The 18,402-nt window shown below is 43.2% G+C and overlaps 1 protein-coding gene across 2 annotated transcripts in view; it reads left to right on the top strand.

Moving 5' to 3' along the window:
- MARCH8 (membrane-associated ring finger (C3HC4) 8, E3 ubiquitin protein ligase) overlaps nucleotides 1-18,402 on the top strand; it is a 77,400-nt gene that overhangs the window by 46,504 nt on the left and 12,494 nt on the right. For both annotated transcript variants that reach the window (XM_009320441.1, XM_009320433.1), the window contains exon 2: nucleotides 8,044-8,094. In XM_009320441.1, the coding sequence (XP_009318716.1) occupies nucleotides 8,044-8,094 (51 nt within the window). The remainder of the gene's footprint in view (nucleotides 1-8,043; nucleotides 8,095-18,402) is intronic.

Here is an 18,402-nt window from a genome sequence, read left to right on the forward strand (position 1 = left end):
GAGGCTGCCCAGGGAAGTGGTTGAGTCCCCATCCCTGGAAGTATTTAAAAGACGTGTAGGTGAGGCGCTTAGGACATGGTTTAGTGGGCATGGTGGTGTTGGGTTGACGGTTGGACTCGATGATCTTAGAGGTCTTTTCCAACCTTAATGATTCTATGATTCTATGATCCATAAAACGTTGGATGCCAAATTTCGCAGTTTACTTTCTTTGTTAGGAATTGGGCACATGGGATGTGAATATAGTAAGTGTGCAAATTAATGTAATTTAATGAAATGTACCAGACTGATTGTCTTGTGCAGAAATTAAAATTTGCTCTTCCAGGTGAGGCAGCCTCAGCTCAGCAAGAGGGAGGCTTTTATGTCATCTTCTAGCTCAAACAATTAAAGAGGGGAGATGGAGATCAGATCTTCATTTTGAAATGGCAGCTGGAGATGCAGGTTATCCATAATCAGATGCACTTTGTGGAGCCTTTGGAAGTAAAGCAAAGCAATGCAAAAACCAGAAAAATGGTATGTTGAAAAAAGTCTGGAGAACAAAGCCATGGAGAAGAGGGCCTTTTTGAAGAGAATGCTCTCCTCATCTTGTCCAGTGTATGGTTGGACTTAGTGGACCGTATCTGGAACATGTAGGGACCTGCATGCCTGTCAGGTTTGCATAATATCAGGCACATCCATGCAAACTCTAAGAGCTATTCACAAGGCAGACTGGAGATGAAGCACATTGTGCTTCTGACCACGCTGTGATGCAGACAAAGGCAAGAGATTCTTATTTAACTTCAACATTCTGCTGTGTTTGCCTTGTTCTTTGCATTTCCTCTCATTTATATTTCTTGTTTGTGATCTGTTAGCCTCCTTGACTCCCCTCCCCAAACCCCCAAGGGGCCTGTTCTTTGAATTCTTGAACTCTGCCATTAAAGCCATTTGGTCTGTCGTCTTTTCCTTTCGTTGGTCTTTCTTTTCTGTTAAAGCCATATTGTGATCTTGTGATTTTATTTCTGTTGCTGATGTTCTCAGGCACAGCTGTAAGTTCAGCACCTGGAATAAAGCTTGTTAATTCTCCTATGTTTTACTTCCAGCCTTGTCTTTTGCCTTCAGGTTGTTTTTCTGAGTTTGTCTCCCGCTATGCGAAGTGGCTTGATGTGAACATGAATGAGCAAGTTAGTGAGCTGAGTAATCCACAGTGAACTTGGTGTAGATTTTCCACTGTGATGGAAGATCTGAAATCTTACGTTGGGTTTCTGCACTCATTTGTGAACTGCTGGTCCGAGAGAATCAAGTGGGATCATCTAAGAACAGAAAATACTGGACTAGATGGATGGGACAGATTGTTTGGATTCCTTTTTCAGTATGTATACTTGGGTGTCCACAAAGGTAAAAAAAGGAAACAGGTGGCGTGATTTCCATCACCCCCTTCAGTTTCCAATGTCTGGGGGTAAACACTGCACAAGAGCAGAGATGCAAGGCATAGATACCATTACTGTTCTTTGATTAGATGCCATTATTCTTCTAGCTGCATGCAAAAATCATTGACAAACGTTGATGATATTTCATCATATTTTATGGACAAAAGTTTGAAATGAGCAAGGTTTAAGAATTTTGCCAAGCGCTGGCTTTATAAACTGTTAGTAGGTTTATTGCTCTTCCATGATGACGTGGTGACTGCCAAAGAGATAAAGGGCATATTCAGTTGATATGATGCAAAATACCATTTCCTACTGAAGTAATTAAATGTTTGGTTCTGTCAGTCACGAGATCTAGTGCTGACAAAGCTTTTGTAATTTAACAATCCATTGGTTTTGACAGATGAAGAAAATAATTCACAAAGCCTTCTCCCATTTCTTTCCTCTCATTCTATCCGCTTCAGACAATTAAGTGCACATGCCAATATTGTCAACAACAGCAACAACCCCCCTCCCCAAACTAAAAGCATATGTTCTTTTCAATTTCTACTGTTCAGGTATAGGGTTGCACTGCAAGATTTGCATAAATTCTGGGAAGAGGTTGTTAGGAAATCTGACACAGTTATGAAACCTGAAACAATACCTGGGTGTGTATGGCTGCGTGTTTGTAGAACAACTGTGCATTCGTGCTCTGGTCATGGGACTTGATGGAAGAACTGAGTTTCACTTGCCATGCAAGGGTCATTCAGCTACTCAGCACTTCAGCACCTCACCATTTCAAGCAATGCCATTCTGTGTGCCGTTCTGTAATTCTCTCTAAGAATGAGGATTTCTGTATGAATGGGAGCAATTATTACATATTCATTCTCTTCTGCAAAGTTTTGTATTAAGGAAAGCAACCATTTACCCAGAAGACTGTTGAAATGGTGCGTGTGCTACTCATTATTGATAACAGTAAGTGATTTTACTAGATATCGATCTTGTGCTTAAACGTTACATTGTAAAATGCAATTGTAATGCACAAAATGAGATTAAAATAGCTTTCAGATTCCAGGTAGAAAACCACAAGTAGGCAGTGCCCTAGCCAGTCTGCCCTGGCTTGTTTAACCGTGTTTCTACTGGGCTGAGGCACTAGTACTTACCTTGTGGGGATCTGCAGCTGGGGCATTGCAGTAAGAACATCATCAAAATGAAGGGCTCTGCTCTTCATTACTGAGATTTTAGTTGGAGAACTCTTATCATTAGATGAGGATCTTAACCGATTTTATCATATAAGATAATGTAACGTAACAGCTGTATTGCAAAATGGGGAGTATATTGCCCTATCAGGTCACTGGTATGTGAGAGAATTAAGACTTGAGGAAGCAGGCATGTGCTAGGTTCATGCTTAGCCATTGGTGGCTTGAGGAGGAAGGAGGACCCTCCTCTGTTGCCCTCTGCTCTCCTTTCCCAGAGTGAAAGAGAATAAAAATCACCTTGCTAAACCATTGGGATCTGGCTTGCAGTTTCGTCTCCAGGTCTATGAGCAGAGATAAAGATGGGTTTAGGATTAGCCATACTTAGGACTGAATGTAGGTGTGTAGTCAGGGGTGTAGCCAGAAAGTGGCTACATAAGCGATGAGACTGCTTCCTCTGTTGTCTTCTATTTACCTGCCTTAATGACTGAATACGAAAATGTTGGAAACACAAAATCCAAATCATTTTACCAAGCTATTTTTCTCCTTCTATCCTGGCAAGGACATCCAAGTTGTATTTCTTTAGGGTGCCCACTTGCTGAGGCTGCATTAAGTCTACAGCTGAGTTTGGAGAAAGGTCAGCATGATACATTGGTACTGTAAGTGCACAAGAGCAGCTATGGCTGCCTGAATTGTTATCAGTGTGTGGGGACCCTCCTTCTGGCTCAGGTGATAGGAACTGGTGTTTTGGGGTTCACATGGCTTCTGGGTTTGGCTGGGTAAGTTACATAGCTGTTTTGCTTAGTGGAAAATGGATATGTTATGGTAGGGAATCAAGGGTAAAATAACTTGAAGTGCTAAATATGGAAGACTGAGGTAAATGGGAGGATGGGAGGGAGGTGTTGGCTTCTAGATCGCTGAACTGAGAAGGGAGAGGTGTCATGCAAGAGTAACCAAGGAATGGTGGCAGAAGGGAAAATGAGCCAGCAAGGTGGAGAAGGCAAGATGAAGAGCCGTGCAGGAAAGCAGATGTGAGCTGAAGTAACTGCTGAAGGAAGGAGGCAGCTCTGTTACTCAGAGTAGGGAGCAAATTCAAGGGGAAGATAGAAAAAGAAAGGAAAGTTGGGAGCGGGATTCAGGCAATTGCAAGCAAGTGCATCCAAAGTTTAGAGAAACATGTCACTGTAGGAATGGGTAGCAGTTTTTTCTGTTTTTCAGTCATTTCCCTGCTTCTGCCTTCCTCTTTGTTTCCCTAGAGCCAGGCTCTGATGGGGACTTCAGAGCAGCAGCTGGCAGTGAGTGGCTCAGGAGAAGTTACAAGTTGCACTTGTAATTTTTTCCTATCTAGATTTTTTTTGTTAAGTGCCCGCCAGGTGGTTCTAGTTGAGTAGGATGATTTTGAAAGGCAGGATTCCCATTATCCCATACAGAAAGACTGATCTGCTGAAGTAGAGTGACACTTGCTTTAACTGGTGATAATTGTATGCTCTGTGCTGGCAGATGTTGCATTTGTCTTGACCTTCCATTCAAGTGCAAAGACTAACACTTTGCAAGAGGGAGGGAGATCTTGTTTGGAGCTGTAATTACCAGACTAGAATATGTCTCACTGTGCAATGGGAACACACTAGAAAAAGTCTCTGAAGACCTTTATTTGTTGAGTAGTGATAGTACCATAATAGAAGTTTAGCCTTTCCACTCCCATGTCGGTTTTAATTTGTGAATAATTGGTGAAAGATCCCAGGATGAATGTACCAGTGATGGATATAGTGTGAAAAGTGAGCTTTTGTTTGTTTGCATTTAAAAATAAATTTTATCTATTTAACGTTTCTGTTCCTCATTTAGTAATTGTGCCTGCCATTAAAATCTAGCTATTCCAGGAGCTCCTTCCATGGCTTTACAGCTCTTTTCTGTCTTAATAACTGGAAAACATATGGCATCCTTAATGTATTGCAGCACGGGAAACATGAGCAAGCACTGGCTCTATTTAATGGCTTCCACAGTGCTTTTTCCTGAAGGATAGATGTTTATTATTTTATTTGCAAAAGAGAATTAAACAGCACAGCTAGGCTTCATGAACTGTATTACTTAGAGGTGTTTCTGTTGGTGTTTAATGATTTAAAAAAAAAAAAGTAATTTTTTTGTCCTTTGCAGAAGCTGGTAAGAAAGCACTGTACGTTCCTTCAGCAGGGGTGCTACTTGAGAGGTCATGGTGAACTGGAAATTGCTGTTGCACAGCGAAACTCAGTTGTTTATCTGTTTTCAGCCCAACACATTTTAAAGTCTGCGTGTATGTAAACTGTGAGACTTGGAGTAGCTGTTTCAAAAAATGCCCCTGATTAGAAGACAGGCTAAGACAGGGTCAGTTGATGTCCAAGGGCTGAAGCAATTTTATCTGGGTGATGGGGCTGCTTGGTAGTTGACAGGCCAACCAGACTGGAAAATGTGTGTTTATTTGCAAGTCTGCGTTAGATTTGGTAGCGGCTATTGGGTAAGTTGTCACTCCTTGAAAATATGGCTGAGTTGGTGCTTCTCCTGCTAGCTGGTGTAAGTAGCCCATTAGAGTACAGATTTTGGCCGGCCTGGGCTAAGGCTGTAGTGAATTTCCTGTTGACTTTATGGATGTACCAGCTTTATGTGGTAAAGCAACTGAGATGTGAAGAGCATTTAGGTGTCTAGGAGTCCTTTAGAAATATCACCGGTACTTAAATATATGTGTGCATGTGCTCCGTAACCCTTAAGGGAGTATTTTTCAAGACTGCTTTTTTTGTTTAAAAATGATCACTCTTTCAATAACAAAACCACTGTACGCAGTCACCTACTGACTGAAATCTCTGATAGGTATGTTTCCAACAGTAGATCAATAAAGATAATAAGAGCATCTGTCTCTTAGAGGCTGCTGGTATCCATCAGATAAAATCAGTTCTGGGAGCAGAGCAGAACGACTAGTTTCTGTGGCATGGCTAAGAGTATGTTTGCTCTGCATCATTTACCGCCTTGTGCAAATGTAGGTATTGTCCTCCAGCCTGTTCATGCTTACTGAATTTTAGCACATCCTTTTCAACATAGGCACCTGTGTTTGAAAAGGATGTAAGTTCAGTCATGCTCCCTTGCAGGCATCTTCTTCAACTAGACAACAGTATTTGGGGAGCGTTGAGTTAACGTGAAGAAACTTCTGCTCTGTTTCACCTAGAAGTCTTTGACATCTAGGGCTGGATTTGAGACTGTCACCTGTGTGGAGGCGTATGTGTTGGTTCAGACAGACTTCTTGGCCACAGGTCCCGCTTTTCACTATCATTTTCCCTTGTCCCACATAGTCTTGCTTCGTTTACCTCCCCCGCATCCCTAGAAGGCCAAGCATAGCCTACTTCCCCCCACACCTCACACATACACAATGACAAGTCTTTGTGCTTGCCAGTTTGTGTTGGTCTCTTTTCGTCATAGCTTGAGAACATGTCCCTGCCCCCTTTTTTCTTCCTCCTGTCTTCCACAGCTTCAATGAACTTTTTTTTCCCCTGTTGCTATAGTTACACTGCCTTTGATGAAATCGGTTAGGTCCGTCCCTTACGGTTGGAGTCAGTTCTTAGCCATACCGCTTCTGGCAGTAGTCCTGTCCAATGTTAGTCTTCACATAACCATTATGTCCATATTTTTGGGGGTCTTTATGTGTTTGTTTCTGTTCCAGGAATACTATTATCTCTGTAACAAAAGCTCACAGTCATCTCAAAAATCAAACTCAGCCTTGCAGTATGCAAATCTGGCATTCAAGTCAATGGTAATTTAGGCCACAACTATTCCAGACCTTAAACTGATCCTTGCTGATTTTTAATTTGGCCATCAGTCAAAATTGAGGGGGTTCCCTGGTTGCTTCTCCTCTCTTCTTCTGAAAGACTATTTTACTGTCTTCTAGGTACTCAAACTCCTACATACAGAGGATTTCAGAACACAATATTTGCTTCCTCACGGCTTTAAGGGAGGAAGTGCAATTTATATCCGTCAACTGAGGCAGTGCCCAGGACTGTGTTGAGAGGCAACTGGTGTTGTAAGGAAGGGACTGCCTGCTTTTGTAAGCACACGCTGAAGTTTTTGCCTTGCCTCCTCTTCTCTCAGCACAAAGCTTTGAAGTTGTTCTGGGGATGTGCTGTAGGAAGAAATGTCTGGGAGCGTGGGGATCTCAAAGTGTGGGTGTAGCATCTGGGTGCCCAGCCACCCGGGCTGACTTGACAGTCATTGAAGGTCACCTGAATTGTAACAAACCACAGGCAGAAGGTCTGAAACCAGTGTGTTATATCCAAGCTGATCAAGGAGTAACTGCAGTTGACTGGGTTTTTTATGTCCCCATTTGTTATCTGTGCAGGACTTCTGATCTCAAGTTCTGTCTGATCAGTCAGTGCCAATGAGAACTGAAAGAGGGTGCTGTTGAAGTGTCTCTGTCAGGTTAAATTATCTTCAGGAATAAATGTGAAAGAGTTTGGTTCCTAAAATCCCAGATGAAAGGATGCTCTTCTAGAAACTCTAATCCAGTATAGAGTCCATACGAGAAAGTAGTAAATTTGCCCCGTTTTTCAGGGGGTTTAAATCTCAAACCAATTTGCATGCCAGCTTCACAGACTTAGAGGAACATAGATACTGTTCTGTAACCAACCATTTTGACTTGCTCTGTTTGTAATATTTGTTTAGAAGAAAGTATTTCTTGTATTTTATTCAGAAAAGCATTTCCAGAGCAATTTCTAGGCTCGTACCAGTGGAACAATCATGTCTTGTTATATTTACGGTAAATCGATGTTCAGGAACCCTTAAAGGATGAAATATCTTGGTGAAACCTACGGTTTATTTTGGTAGGAAGTAAGATTGTCATCCTTATCAGTCAGGGTCTGTGCACTGAAAAGTAAGTAACAGATACATTTCATCACTGATTTCAGTTTTGAGAATTGCAGCTTCTGCATTTTCATCTTGTATGATATTTCCAGTTTAATTCTGAGTTCTGCAGTAAATAGGAAGTTCCTCAGTAATTCTGCTTCGTCTCCTGAAATGACATGCATGTGGTTATTCACAATTGTTTCCGGACATCACTGTGATAACTTTTGTTTTTCTTTAAGCAAGAGCTTTCACTTGTAGTTGTTGGATGTTTGCCTTTGGGTGTAGGTGAGGCAGGGCTGAGAAATATCCTTTCCAAATAGATGCCATCTGAGGAAAGGGCTTTGCAGTATTCATAGAGAGAAGAAATAATGGTTCTACTATTTCTCAGTTTGTACTTGTCTTGCCAATGTGATTTTCTGCAAAAAAAATCTTGTTAAGCAAACAAAGCAATTTAGTGATTGTGGTAAATCAGGCTGATGTCAATAGATGCAAAATCCTTAAAAGCCACAGCTGTAAGACTTTCTCTGTGGAATTTGGTTTCTAATACCAGCTTTGAAATATCCTCATAAATGTGATTTGTTGCTGCAGTGATCCTGTTCTTCCTCTTTCAGAATGAGAAGGCTTTGGGGCATTCCGTGAGCCGCTCTAGTAACATCTCAAAGGTACGTTCCATGGTATAACTCAGTCTTTGATAAACTTGGGGATACTGGGATTTCTTTCATTTCAGAACTGGGGTGATATATGTGACAATGTGACCAGTAGAAAATGCTTCTTATGCCTGTCATTGATAGTCACTTCTGAAACATTAGAACTCTCTGGTGTTTTGCAGACTCTCTTTACAGTTCAAATGAAATGGAAGCTACAGTAGGTTTTCTCTTTCACACTGTCAGCCTCCTTAGCTTGGTGGGAGCAAGATAGATGACAGGTGACTGAGATCTTATCTTGGGGGGGAAAATCGCTCCAAAAACATCAGTCAAGTATGTTCTTTTATACCATAAGCTATCTGATGTAATGTTCTCTGTAAGATATGTATAGCCATGCATCCCGTAATATGTATTGGATGTGTGGTTAAACATTATTTTATTGTCACTTCAACACTGAATTATTGTTAGCACCATGAAATGCATTGTTTTCAGGGCATGACTATGTAAGTATTTTAAAATGTTTGCTATTACAGGCCCTGATCTTGTAAGGGAAGCACAATGCTCTACGCATTTTAGTCACGCTTCAGTATAGCTGATGGACACGTCAAAGCACAGTTGTTTTGTTATGCCATTAGGAAAAAAGTATCTTCTGTCCAAGATAACTTATTACAATACATACCCTACTCCTACTTCTACAAATAAGAAGATTTTTAATTAGCTGGAAGCCTGATGCCTTTTGCTTACACAAGTACAATTGCTTAAAGCCTTCATGCAAGCAAGGCTGTGCTGGTTGACCGGTATTTTTCATGGGGTGCATAAGCCTCAACCCTTTGTTGCGACAGTTGATGTTGCTGGTAATAGTGCCTTTTAATGAGAGATTGAGTCATTATGGCTGTGACAAGCTCAAGTCCCTTTTTTCTATTCTGGGTACTTCAGGATATAGGAAGCTATTCATGCCTATATCCAGCAGAGGAAACAGTGGCTGCACTTAATTTACGGTTTATATGGACACATACAACTTTCACTTTGGAGCAGAAAGACAAGATTACCAGGTGTCTTAAATAATGAGCAGGGCAACTGTCCAGTGCACAAGGTATTGACCAAGCTGAAGGTGGTGTTATCATGCAGTGATGTGGGATTGTGTTTTGCATTCAGCATCAGAAAATGTGCATTCACATAAATAAATACCATGTGAGTATAACTTCTCATCTGTGCTTTTCTAAAATGGGACTGTGCCTGTTCTTTCTTATTCTGGCTCTTCTCTTAGGGATCCTTAATTGCATTTTCAGGCGTTGTTCAGCAGAGATGGTAGTTTTATCATTAAGTGTCATTGTACTTTTCCCAGAGTGTCTGAAATTCAGCACAACAAGCCTTTTGGCAGCAGCAGTTTGGTACCCATACGAAGCTGCACAGTTTATTCTTAATTTATCAAGAACTGGTAGTGTGGCAGTGCAGTGGGAAGGACCTTACACTCTGGCAAAGCTCTCCCTGGGAGTGCTGGCGGGTGAGACATCGATATTTGCATTCATCTTGAAACACTGAAACGTTCAGCATGATTGCTGTGTGTTGCAAAAGCTAAAGTTCTCAAGGGGAGAAAAAGTCAGCTTTGCCAGTTCAATGGGTGAGACTTTTTGGTTGCAAACAGGAGCTTCCCAGAGGTATTGATGTTCTTACTGCTCCTCTGTCACCTCTGTCTGATCCATTCTGGCCACTTACTCCACTCTGGAGATAGCTTCTAACAAGGGCAAGAGGTTGTTGTGGTTTAACCCCAGCTGGCAACTAAGCCCCACACAGCCGCTCGCTCACTCCCACCCGGTGGGATGGGGGAGAGAATCAGAAGGGCAAAAGTGAGACAACTCATGGGTTGAGATAAAGACAGTTTAATAAGTTAAGCAAAAGCCGTGCGCGCAAGCAAAGCAAAACAAGGAATTCATTCACTCCTCCCCACCGGCAGGCAGGTGTTCAGCCATCTCCAGGAAAGCAGGGATCCATCACCTGTAACGTTTACTTGGGAAGACAAACGCCATCACTCTGAACGCCCCCCCCCTTCCTTCTTCCCCCAGCTTTGTATGCTGAGCACGACGCCATATGGTGTGGGATTTCCCTTTGGTCAGTTGGGGTCAGCTGTCCCGGCTGTGTCCCCTCCCAGCTTCTCGTGCACCCCCAGCCTGCTCGCTGGTGGGGTGGGGTGAGAAGCAGAAAAGGCCTTGACTCTGTGTCAGCACTGCTCAGCAATAACTAAAACATCCCCGTGTTATCAACAGTGTTTTCAGCACAAATCCAAAACACAGCCCCATCCTAGCTACTGTGAAGAAAATTAACTCTATCCCAGCCAAAACCAGAACAGAGGTGGGAGTCCCATCGGTGAAATCAGTCCCCTGATTTGCCTCATACATCCAAATGCTGCCTTGCGCATGCAGGCAGTTCAGTGCTAAGCTGCAACAATTTACTTTGCAGTCTGCAGGTGGGTTGGTTGTTGCAAGCAATTTGTAGGACAAAACAGGAAAGATTGTAGTAGTGGGATGCTGCGTGGAAGCTTACGTACATGGAAAATTTTTCATTAGTTCTGAGGTTTAATAGGAAAGTGCCTTTTATTTTTGTTTAGAATAGTATAACAACTTGACCAATAAGGCAGATTGAATACATGTAAAGGAAAAAGCATGGAAATGCTTGGCTGCCTGTATAGCCCTTTCTGAAATCTTGTCGTGGTTTAACCAGGACAAATCCTCAGAGCTTGTTGATACTACACCATTTTAAGAGGAGCCATTTAACCAAAGTTGAGTTTAATCAATTGTATGCTGCATTTCCAGATACGTTGGGGGGTGGGTATGTGTGTGTGTCCGGAAATAATGATCACGCTTCCTGCAAACGACAGTTTCAGCTATTATTTTTCCACCCAAATCTGGCTTACAGCGTAGCAATGTAGCAAATCTGCTACAAATGCTTGGCACTAATACTTGATTCAAAGCCTTTCTGGTGCTGATATATCATTATGAACCTGCTGTGATTATTGCTGTGTATCTTTCCACTGCTCTCAGTTGCACAGTGCAATACGAGTGGAAAGGATTGAGTCAGAACTCAGCCTCTAGCCAAGAGAGGATGCTGTGTTACTGGGTGTGACCAAGGAAAGCAATGCCCTAGGGCTACAAGTGATCAAGGAGGGAGGCAGACAGATGGTGCCACTGAAAATGAGATCAGCTGACAGAGGTAGCAGGACCTGTCTGAACATAGACCCCAAGTGTTGGGGCCAGGTGGAGCCATCCCTTGGGAGGAAGGGTCAAAAAGGCAGTTCTCCAAGAGGCAGATGCTAAGAGAGGCTGAAGAGATGCTGGTACATGTGGGCAGGCCAAGAAAAAAACAATCACCTGAATACTTGGCTAGGGATGGAGGCCAGAAGCAGCAGAAAAAGGAGGAGGGAATAAGATGTAGGAGGATCTTCATATGGTGCCATTAGGTTTTGTGCAGTCTGTTGCACACTGGGGGATGTGGCATTCCTCCAGGCCCTTCTTTGCTTTTTTGGTGTGTGTATTTCAAACACTCCTTTTAAATCTGCTCCACATGAAACATTTTAATTTTTGGAATCTTTTCTATGTTTGTTTTGAAATAAAAAAAAAAATAGTGTTGAAGGCAGGTTGAATTGATTTAGTCATGGGACTTGGGCACGGCACAATTCCCAGCTTGCCCTGTTCAAGCACAGGGATGCTGATTGAAACACCCCCGATTGGCACAGGGGTGTACAGCCCAGAACCACATCTCAACTGTTTACCCTAAGCCAGCATTTTTGCCAAGAAGCCACCGTTCACTGGTAAGTGCCTTCATCATACAAGCCACACAGAGAAGTAATTAAGCTTTATAGAAGCTTCATCCTCTAAATACAGATGAAATTGACCCTAAAACACAGCTAGTCACTGAGAGCAGCTAAAAAAGGGATTTTCACAGTGGTGGTAATCCATGCCCTCTGCTCTCAGATAAAGGAATTGTGCTTACAAGCAGATTGAACGAGGTCGCTAGCAAAGCTGGTCTGTAAACAGTTATCCTCAAATTAGCGATATTGTTCAGCTTTAAAGTGTCTGATATATCCTGAAACGGATGAGGTGACGTATGGAAATACCTTCAAGTCATCTGTGTGCTGTTCCTGTCATCTGATTGCTCTGGAGGGCTGATTTTAGCACAGTCTTATTTTCGTGGTCCTCTAAGGGGTAAACTTTGAAAATGCTAATACTGGGATCACAGCAAAGGAATCAGAAGCGCACTTCTTAAAAAATGTAAATGCTTTGTCTTTTCTGAAGGCTTGTACAGTTTTATCTTTTGAGCAGAAGCACACTGTAAAGTATTAAATTATTCCTGGGCTGAATGGCAGCCATTGCAGATGCAAAGTGGTAGCCTAAGCTTGCTATGAAATTTAAAATCCATTTGGGCTGTTCATCAGCCTGGAACAGATTTAGAAAAGCATATGAATACACATGTCCACTGTTGCCTGAAGCTTTGATGGATTCAGTGAGCATTCGTCCGTAGAAAAGCAGTTCGGGTTTTTCGGTCGCAGAGCTTAGCTATCCTGTAGTCTACCAGATGATCAAGGCTTACTGAAAAGAACTGCTGCTCAAAGGTGTTCCATTCAGGTACATGAGCCTGGGGGTAAGGAAAGAGAAGTGGCTTAAAAAAATAAAAAAAATCCCTCTACTGAGCTATTGGGGAAAGGAAAAGACAGGAAAATTTGTATAGTGTGAAGATTAAGGTATGTTCTTTTCCCCACCCACAAGAGCAAGTAATCTCATGCTGGGGGCATGGTGCAGTCATGTTCGTAAGGAGTGCGACAGTCTCCCTGTGCTGTGATAAATTCCCTCTGCCTCGGGCTGGATTCTTAGTTCATACAGGTATGAGGGCACCCTGTGAAGGAGCAACCCGCAGGAGTTTCCTTTCCTCTTTTGTTCCCTCAGTCCATTCAAGGTATTTTGAGGGAGATTTTAAAGTCAAAGGGCCATATTTTTTTTCCTCCTTCTCCCTGCGGAACCTGTGTAGTTGTTACTGGGTTTAGTCAACATTAATCCTGTGCTATAGGCAGGTTGAATTACGCTTGGGGAGATTTTGAAAGGATAGATAGCCTCCTTTCTCTAGTGCCTTCGGCTCTGGTATCTCTAGAGAAAGTTCCTGCCAGAATCCTCCTTTAGATTTCTTTAGGAAGAATGAGGGGAAGCTGACTTCAACTTCGCCCCTAGTTTCTAGTTATAATTTTAATTATAGTCATATACATTACATAAAGTATGGAACAGAGTTCTTCCAGCAGCTGACTGCTGGTTCCTATCGAATTGTTGTCAAAATTATATGGTAGAGTTGATCATCCTGAAAATTTCATATGCCTCTTTCCCACACCTTCCCCCCCCCTTTTAACCACTCTCCATTCTAATAATGCATCTTATCCCAGCTAAAGACACTTGTTTTTAATATGCGCTGGAAGTCAAAATGGCACGAGTCTGAGAGGGAGAATTTAATGGAGAAGACCAGAAGTTGCTAATGTTTGCTCCTGCCATGTTGGTATTTAGGAAAAGCTTTCAAAAACAGCCTGTCAGCAGGGCTGTCTGCCCTTCACAACATCCAGTCTGTCCGTAGGTGGCCTGTTCTGGCTATCTCAAGTGTCAGGTTAGTAAACTTGGCACAGCTGGTTGGTCTTATTGCACTGCTGCCTGGATATGCTAGTTCAGCTGGAGTCCTCCTCTGGCATGCATGCAGTGAAACAACCATGTCTGTTCCGCAGATGAGCTTTGGAGACTTTACAGCTGCAGTGCACTTCAGCGAGAGCCCTCAACCAACGTGTACGTGGAATACAGCGCTTGTTGAAAGCATAAAAAAACAAATATGTTGCATCCAGGTGGATGGCTGGAGCCAAGCCATTATATTTGTTCTGCAATGGCTCAAGAGAAATGAGGGATGTGTCCCTTGGGTTTAATCAAGACCTCCCTGCCTGCCTTCAGCCCAGGCTCAGGACTTCTCAGCACAGCAGGCAGAACTGAATTTTGCCACGGTGGATGAGACAGGGCTGGGGCTGCCCCTGTCAAAGGGAGGGGAGGTGAATGGGGCAGGGGTGGCACAAACAGAGTCAGATTCCGAGGGTCTCTTCGTAGATGTCCTTTCTCTATCTGAAGACTAGCCAGGTTAGCTATGGAGCGCCTTGCAGTGGCACTTGGTGCCTTTTTTCACAAGGCCCATCACTGTTGTTTTCTTTCCTAGATCACCGTCTGTACCTCGATCCTGCCAGAGGAACAGGTATGGAGTGGTTGGCCTTGGTTTCTGTGGTGTAAACTAAGGAGGGAGCAGAGCCTGGGGCTTTCGCTGCCTCTGGAGATGTACCATGCAAGATAAGTGCCTGCCATGTCCATGTCTAGCAGCAGCCTTGCCTTCTTAATACACATTTAAATAGGATCTGTGCGAGAGAGATAAAATAGCTCTTTGGCAATGAGTTCTTCTAAACCACAGGGTGTGATAACTGTCCCTCTGATTCTGTCTTTCCCATGTGCTTCTGCCACATTCGTCATTCTGATGTGTTAATACCAGGAGAGACAAACCTGATTTGAACAAAACTGCCAGCGGCCCATTGCAGACCACAGCACTGTGATCTCGGTGCTGAAAAAGCATCGCAGTGCCAGGGGGATTGCTTGGGGGCGGGGGTGAGGGGATTAAAGGTAGTGGGCCTCAATCACTGGTTGTGCTTGGGACAGGACAACTCCAGGGCAGTGGTGGGAGATGTCTCCACTTAGCCAAAACCTTCTGTGGTTAGCTGTGTCTCTTTAATCCCCAGAGGGACTGGCGGTAGTTGGAGTTGGCTCAGTGGAGACGACCATCGCTGTGCTCCAGTTGTTCTTACAGGGAAGGGAGGCAGACAGAAACTGCTGCAATGGTCTAGCGGCGCTGGAGACATCTTTTAGCATCAGTCTTTTTGACAGCAGGTGCAGCTACCTTTTAGGATTTTTATTGCTCTCATTTTATTTTTTTTTTGACAGCCCAGTGGAAGAGAGCATAGTTTTGAAACGGGTTCATCACAGTGTAGAATAAAGGCAAATCCACAGTCAAAATGCCAGGTTGAAATGTGGGTTGTGGGGTGTTTGGCTCCTTGCTCTATTGCTAAATTTGTATTTGTCTGAAGCTCCTTGTGCTGTAGTTCCTCCTGAGTAAAAGACTTAAAATTGTTCTTCTTTTCTCTAACCCTTTGTCTGCCCAAAGGAGAGGTGTGCTCCATTATTAAATGTGTATGGTGCTTAGTATGTTAGTTCCAGGTCCTTAGCTGAGACTTCTAGGTGTTTTTGTAGCACGAATAGTAGGGCCACAGTATTGTTCCTATTCATGTAATACCTAGAAGTGATGAAGTTTGCAGGTGTGGGGGAAAACGTTTGTTTCCTTCAGACTTCCAATCAGTGGAGGAATTCTTCTGGGGTTACGTTGTTTCTAACTTTTTACCTTCAATGAATAATTTAATAAGGTTTTCAGAATGTGATGGGCCCTGTTCTTTAAAATGAGGTATAATTGCTAGTAGCGAAGTGCAGCCAGAGTGAGACGACAGCAACTACACCCAGAAGTGCCATCTCAGATAAGCAGGTTATCTTGGAATATGCCCAAACCATTGACATGTTCACTATGGCTTACTTCAAAGATGACTTTATTTTCTGAGGCAGGGTGGGTTTTTTGGTGTGCAGCATGTAATCACAAGTAGGTAATCAGAAAAGGCTGAGTTCTTTCACGAACAGATCACACTGTTCATGGAGTGGGGGCAGAATGAGAACCAGCTATGGCAGCAAATTATATATATACTCATGTACATATATATGCATGCATACATACACACACACATATATGTATATATGTAAAAAGATATATATTTCTTCCGGATGGCCACCCTCCAGAGAGCTGTAGGCTTCCAGGGATTGCTGCCTTCAGAGTTGCTGTGATAATCTAAACACCAGTGCAGAAGGTCACGCTGTGACCTCACTGAATTGCATTATATGGGAATGTCAATATACACAATTTAACTAACTGTTGACCTTTAGTCCTGAGCTATTTTAGGCACCCAGCCTCGCTGTACAGGGTAACTCACTAGCACATAGCTCCAAGGCTTGTCATCGGAGGTGATATTTCTCCATGTGAAGGGCATGAAAATCCACAGATTCAGCAAGTGATTCTGGGCTTAGCATGGTCGAATTCAGGCTATCAAGGCTTGGGCTACCCATCACATAATGAGCATGGTAGAAACCTCCTATGCCAAAGAGTGCTTTAAAACCTACTACTGCTGTCACCATTGTAAGTAGCCAGTTCAACCAAAGGTGCTGCTACTTGGGAGGCTGCTGCTGGGGCATTAAGGATGGTGTGTGTGCCAGAAGCTACAGAGTGGTGAAGGCTTTGATTGCTTATTTTCCCAGCCTCTTCAGAGCTGAGCCTTGCGTGGGAGCAACATCAGAGCTCCAAGCTAGCTGGATCCACCCTTCTGTTGCATTCACCCATCACATTGCCTCTTCTTTGCCCTGTTCTGGCCCAAGGCTTCCAGTGCTGCTGCTTTTCTGTGGCACCTCTCTGCCTGATAGCTGCTGTATCTGAGTCAGTAAATCCAGGTGAGCTGTGTGGACTGGTGAGTGTCAGCTGCATGCACCTCTGCTTCTAGGACTGGCAGAACTTATTTCTTGGTCTCTTGGCAGCGGCTTGCATTTTACTATGCTCTTCTCTTGTCAGTGAGTTGTGCCTCACCATTAGAGGCTCATTGCTCTAACTGACTGAGGTTCCTCCAGCAGCTGAAGCTAGGGAAGTGACTGGCATTAAAAAAGCTCAGTAAAAGAAGTGGTTAGTTTTACCTCACCCCACGATCCTAATCTGATCTGCAGTGCAGCTGTGGAAATAGTTTCATGAGCAAAAAGCATGGGAGGAAAGGAGGACGGTCTGAGAGACTGGAGGCTCATTGAACCATGGCTTTTGGTGGTGGCCACAGCTTATCTTAGCTTAAACCAAGGGTGGGGCGTAACTTCCTCCAATGTTTTGTTGTTCCACTCTGTGGTGCCTTTCCGAGTGTGTTAACTTCTGTTCATATTTTGGTTGCATTTGCATTATGTATAAAGATGGAGCAAAGGACCTCTTGTATTGAAGCAGGAAGACAGGAGGAAAAGGAAATGTGCCTCAGATGTGGGGTTTTTGCAAGCTGTCCTGAACAGTGCTGGCATCTAGAAACAGAATAGTAAGCTTGAAATGCAAATGAAATTCCACAGTTTCTTGTTTGTCCCAGCCTTTTGATTTCCCAAGTGGCGAGACTTTGATACTGTCTTGGTGCCAGGCAATTGGATCAAGAAACCGGTAACATGGTTTCAGAAGGGAAATTTTGGATCATTGAATCTAGTCATCTGCTATTAGACTGTCACATCATATATATCGCTGTCTTTTTTTTGGAAAGCTTCATTGCTAAAGCAAAGGACTAGAGAGATTGGATTCATTTTAAGCAGGTTACCTTCTGTGATTTGCTCATAACATAAAACCTGAGACAGATTTATTAATTGATTTGTGACTTCAGTTCCAACAATATATGGCTCTGTTTCCATGGCAGAATGTAACATGCTGTTTTACTGGTTCAATATTTTGTTTTTTAGAAGACTGCTAAATATGTCTTTTCAAATAATTCATTATTAATTGATGTCTTATTAATTTTCATTTGCATAATTATAGCAGCAGATTATAGTGCGTCAGGTCTTTCACTAACTTATAGAATCGTAGAATAGTTTGGGTTGGAAGGGACCTCTAAAGGTCATCTAGTCCACCCCCCCTGCCGTGGGCAGGGACATCTTCAGCTAGATCAGGTTGCTCAGAGCCCCGTCCAACCTGACCGTGAATGTTTCCAGGGATGGGGCATCCACCACCTCTCTGGGCAACCTGTGCCAGTGCTTCACCACCCTCAGCAAAAAAAATTTCTTCCTTAACTTCTAGTCTAAATCTACCCCTTTTAGTTTAAAGCCATTCCCCCTTGTCCTGTCACAACAGGCCCTGCTAAAACTTGTCAGTCTTTCTTTAAAAAAAAAGTAATCACTGCACAAACTCTTTTTAAAAGATAGGATTTGAAGTCAGAGATTGTCCTGGTTTCGGCAGGGATAGAGCTAGCTCTGGCGTCTCAAGCTGAAGTACAGGGCTGGGCACAGCATGGTTCTCTGGCAACATGCAACACACCTTTCATGACCTGAGGTCTCTCCTAGTCTGGCTTTGTGCACTTGCCTGGCCCAGGTCTGTGCTGGCTGTGCTGGTTTTTGTGCAGCCCAGCATGGTGTTGACAGTTCCGTTGTTCTGCTGATTGCATTGTTCCTCCCTGGG

This window comes from Pygoscelis adeliae, unplaced genomic scaffold (genome assembly GCF_000699105.1).
Source record: "Pygoscelis adeliae isolate BGI_AS28 unplaced genomic scaffold, ASM69910v1 Scaffold190, whole genome shotgun sequence".
Classification (NCBI taxonomy): domain Eukaryota; kingdom Metazoa; phylum Chordata; class Aves; order Sphenisciformes; family Spheniscidae; genus Pygoscelis; species Pygoscelis adeliae.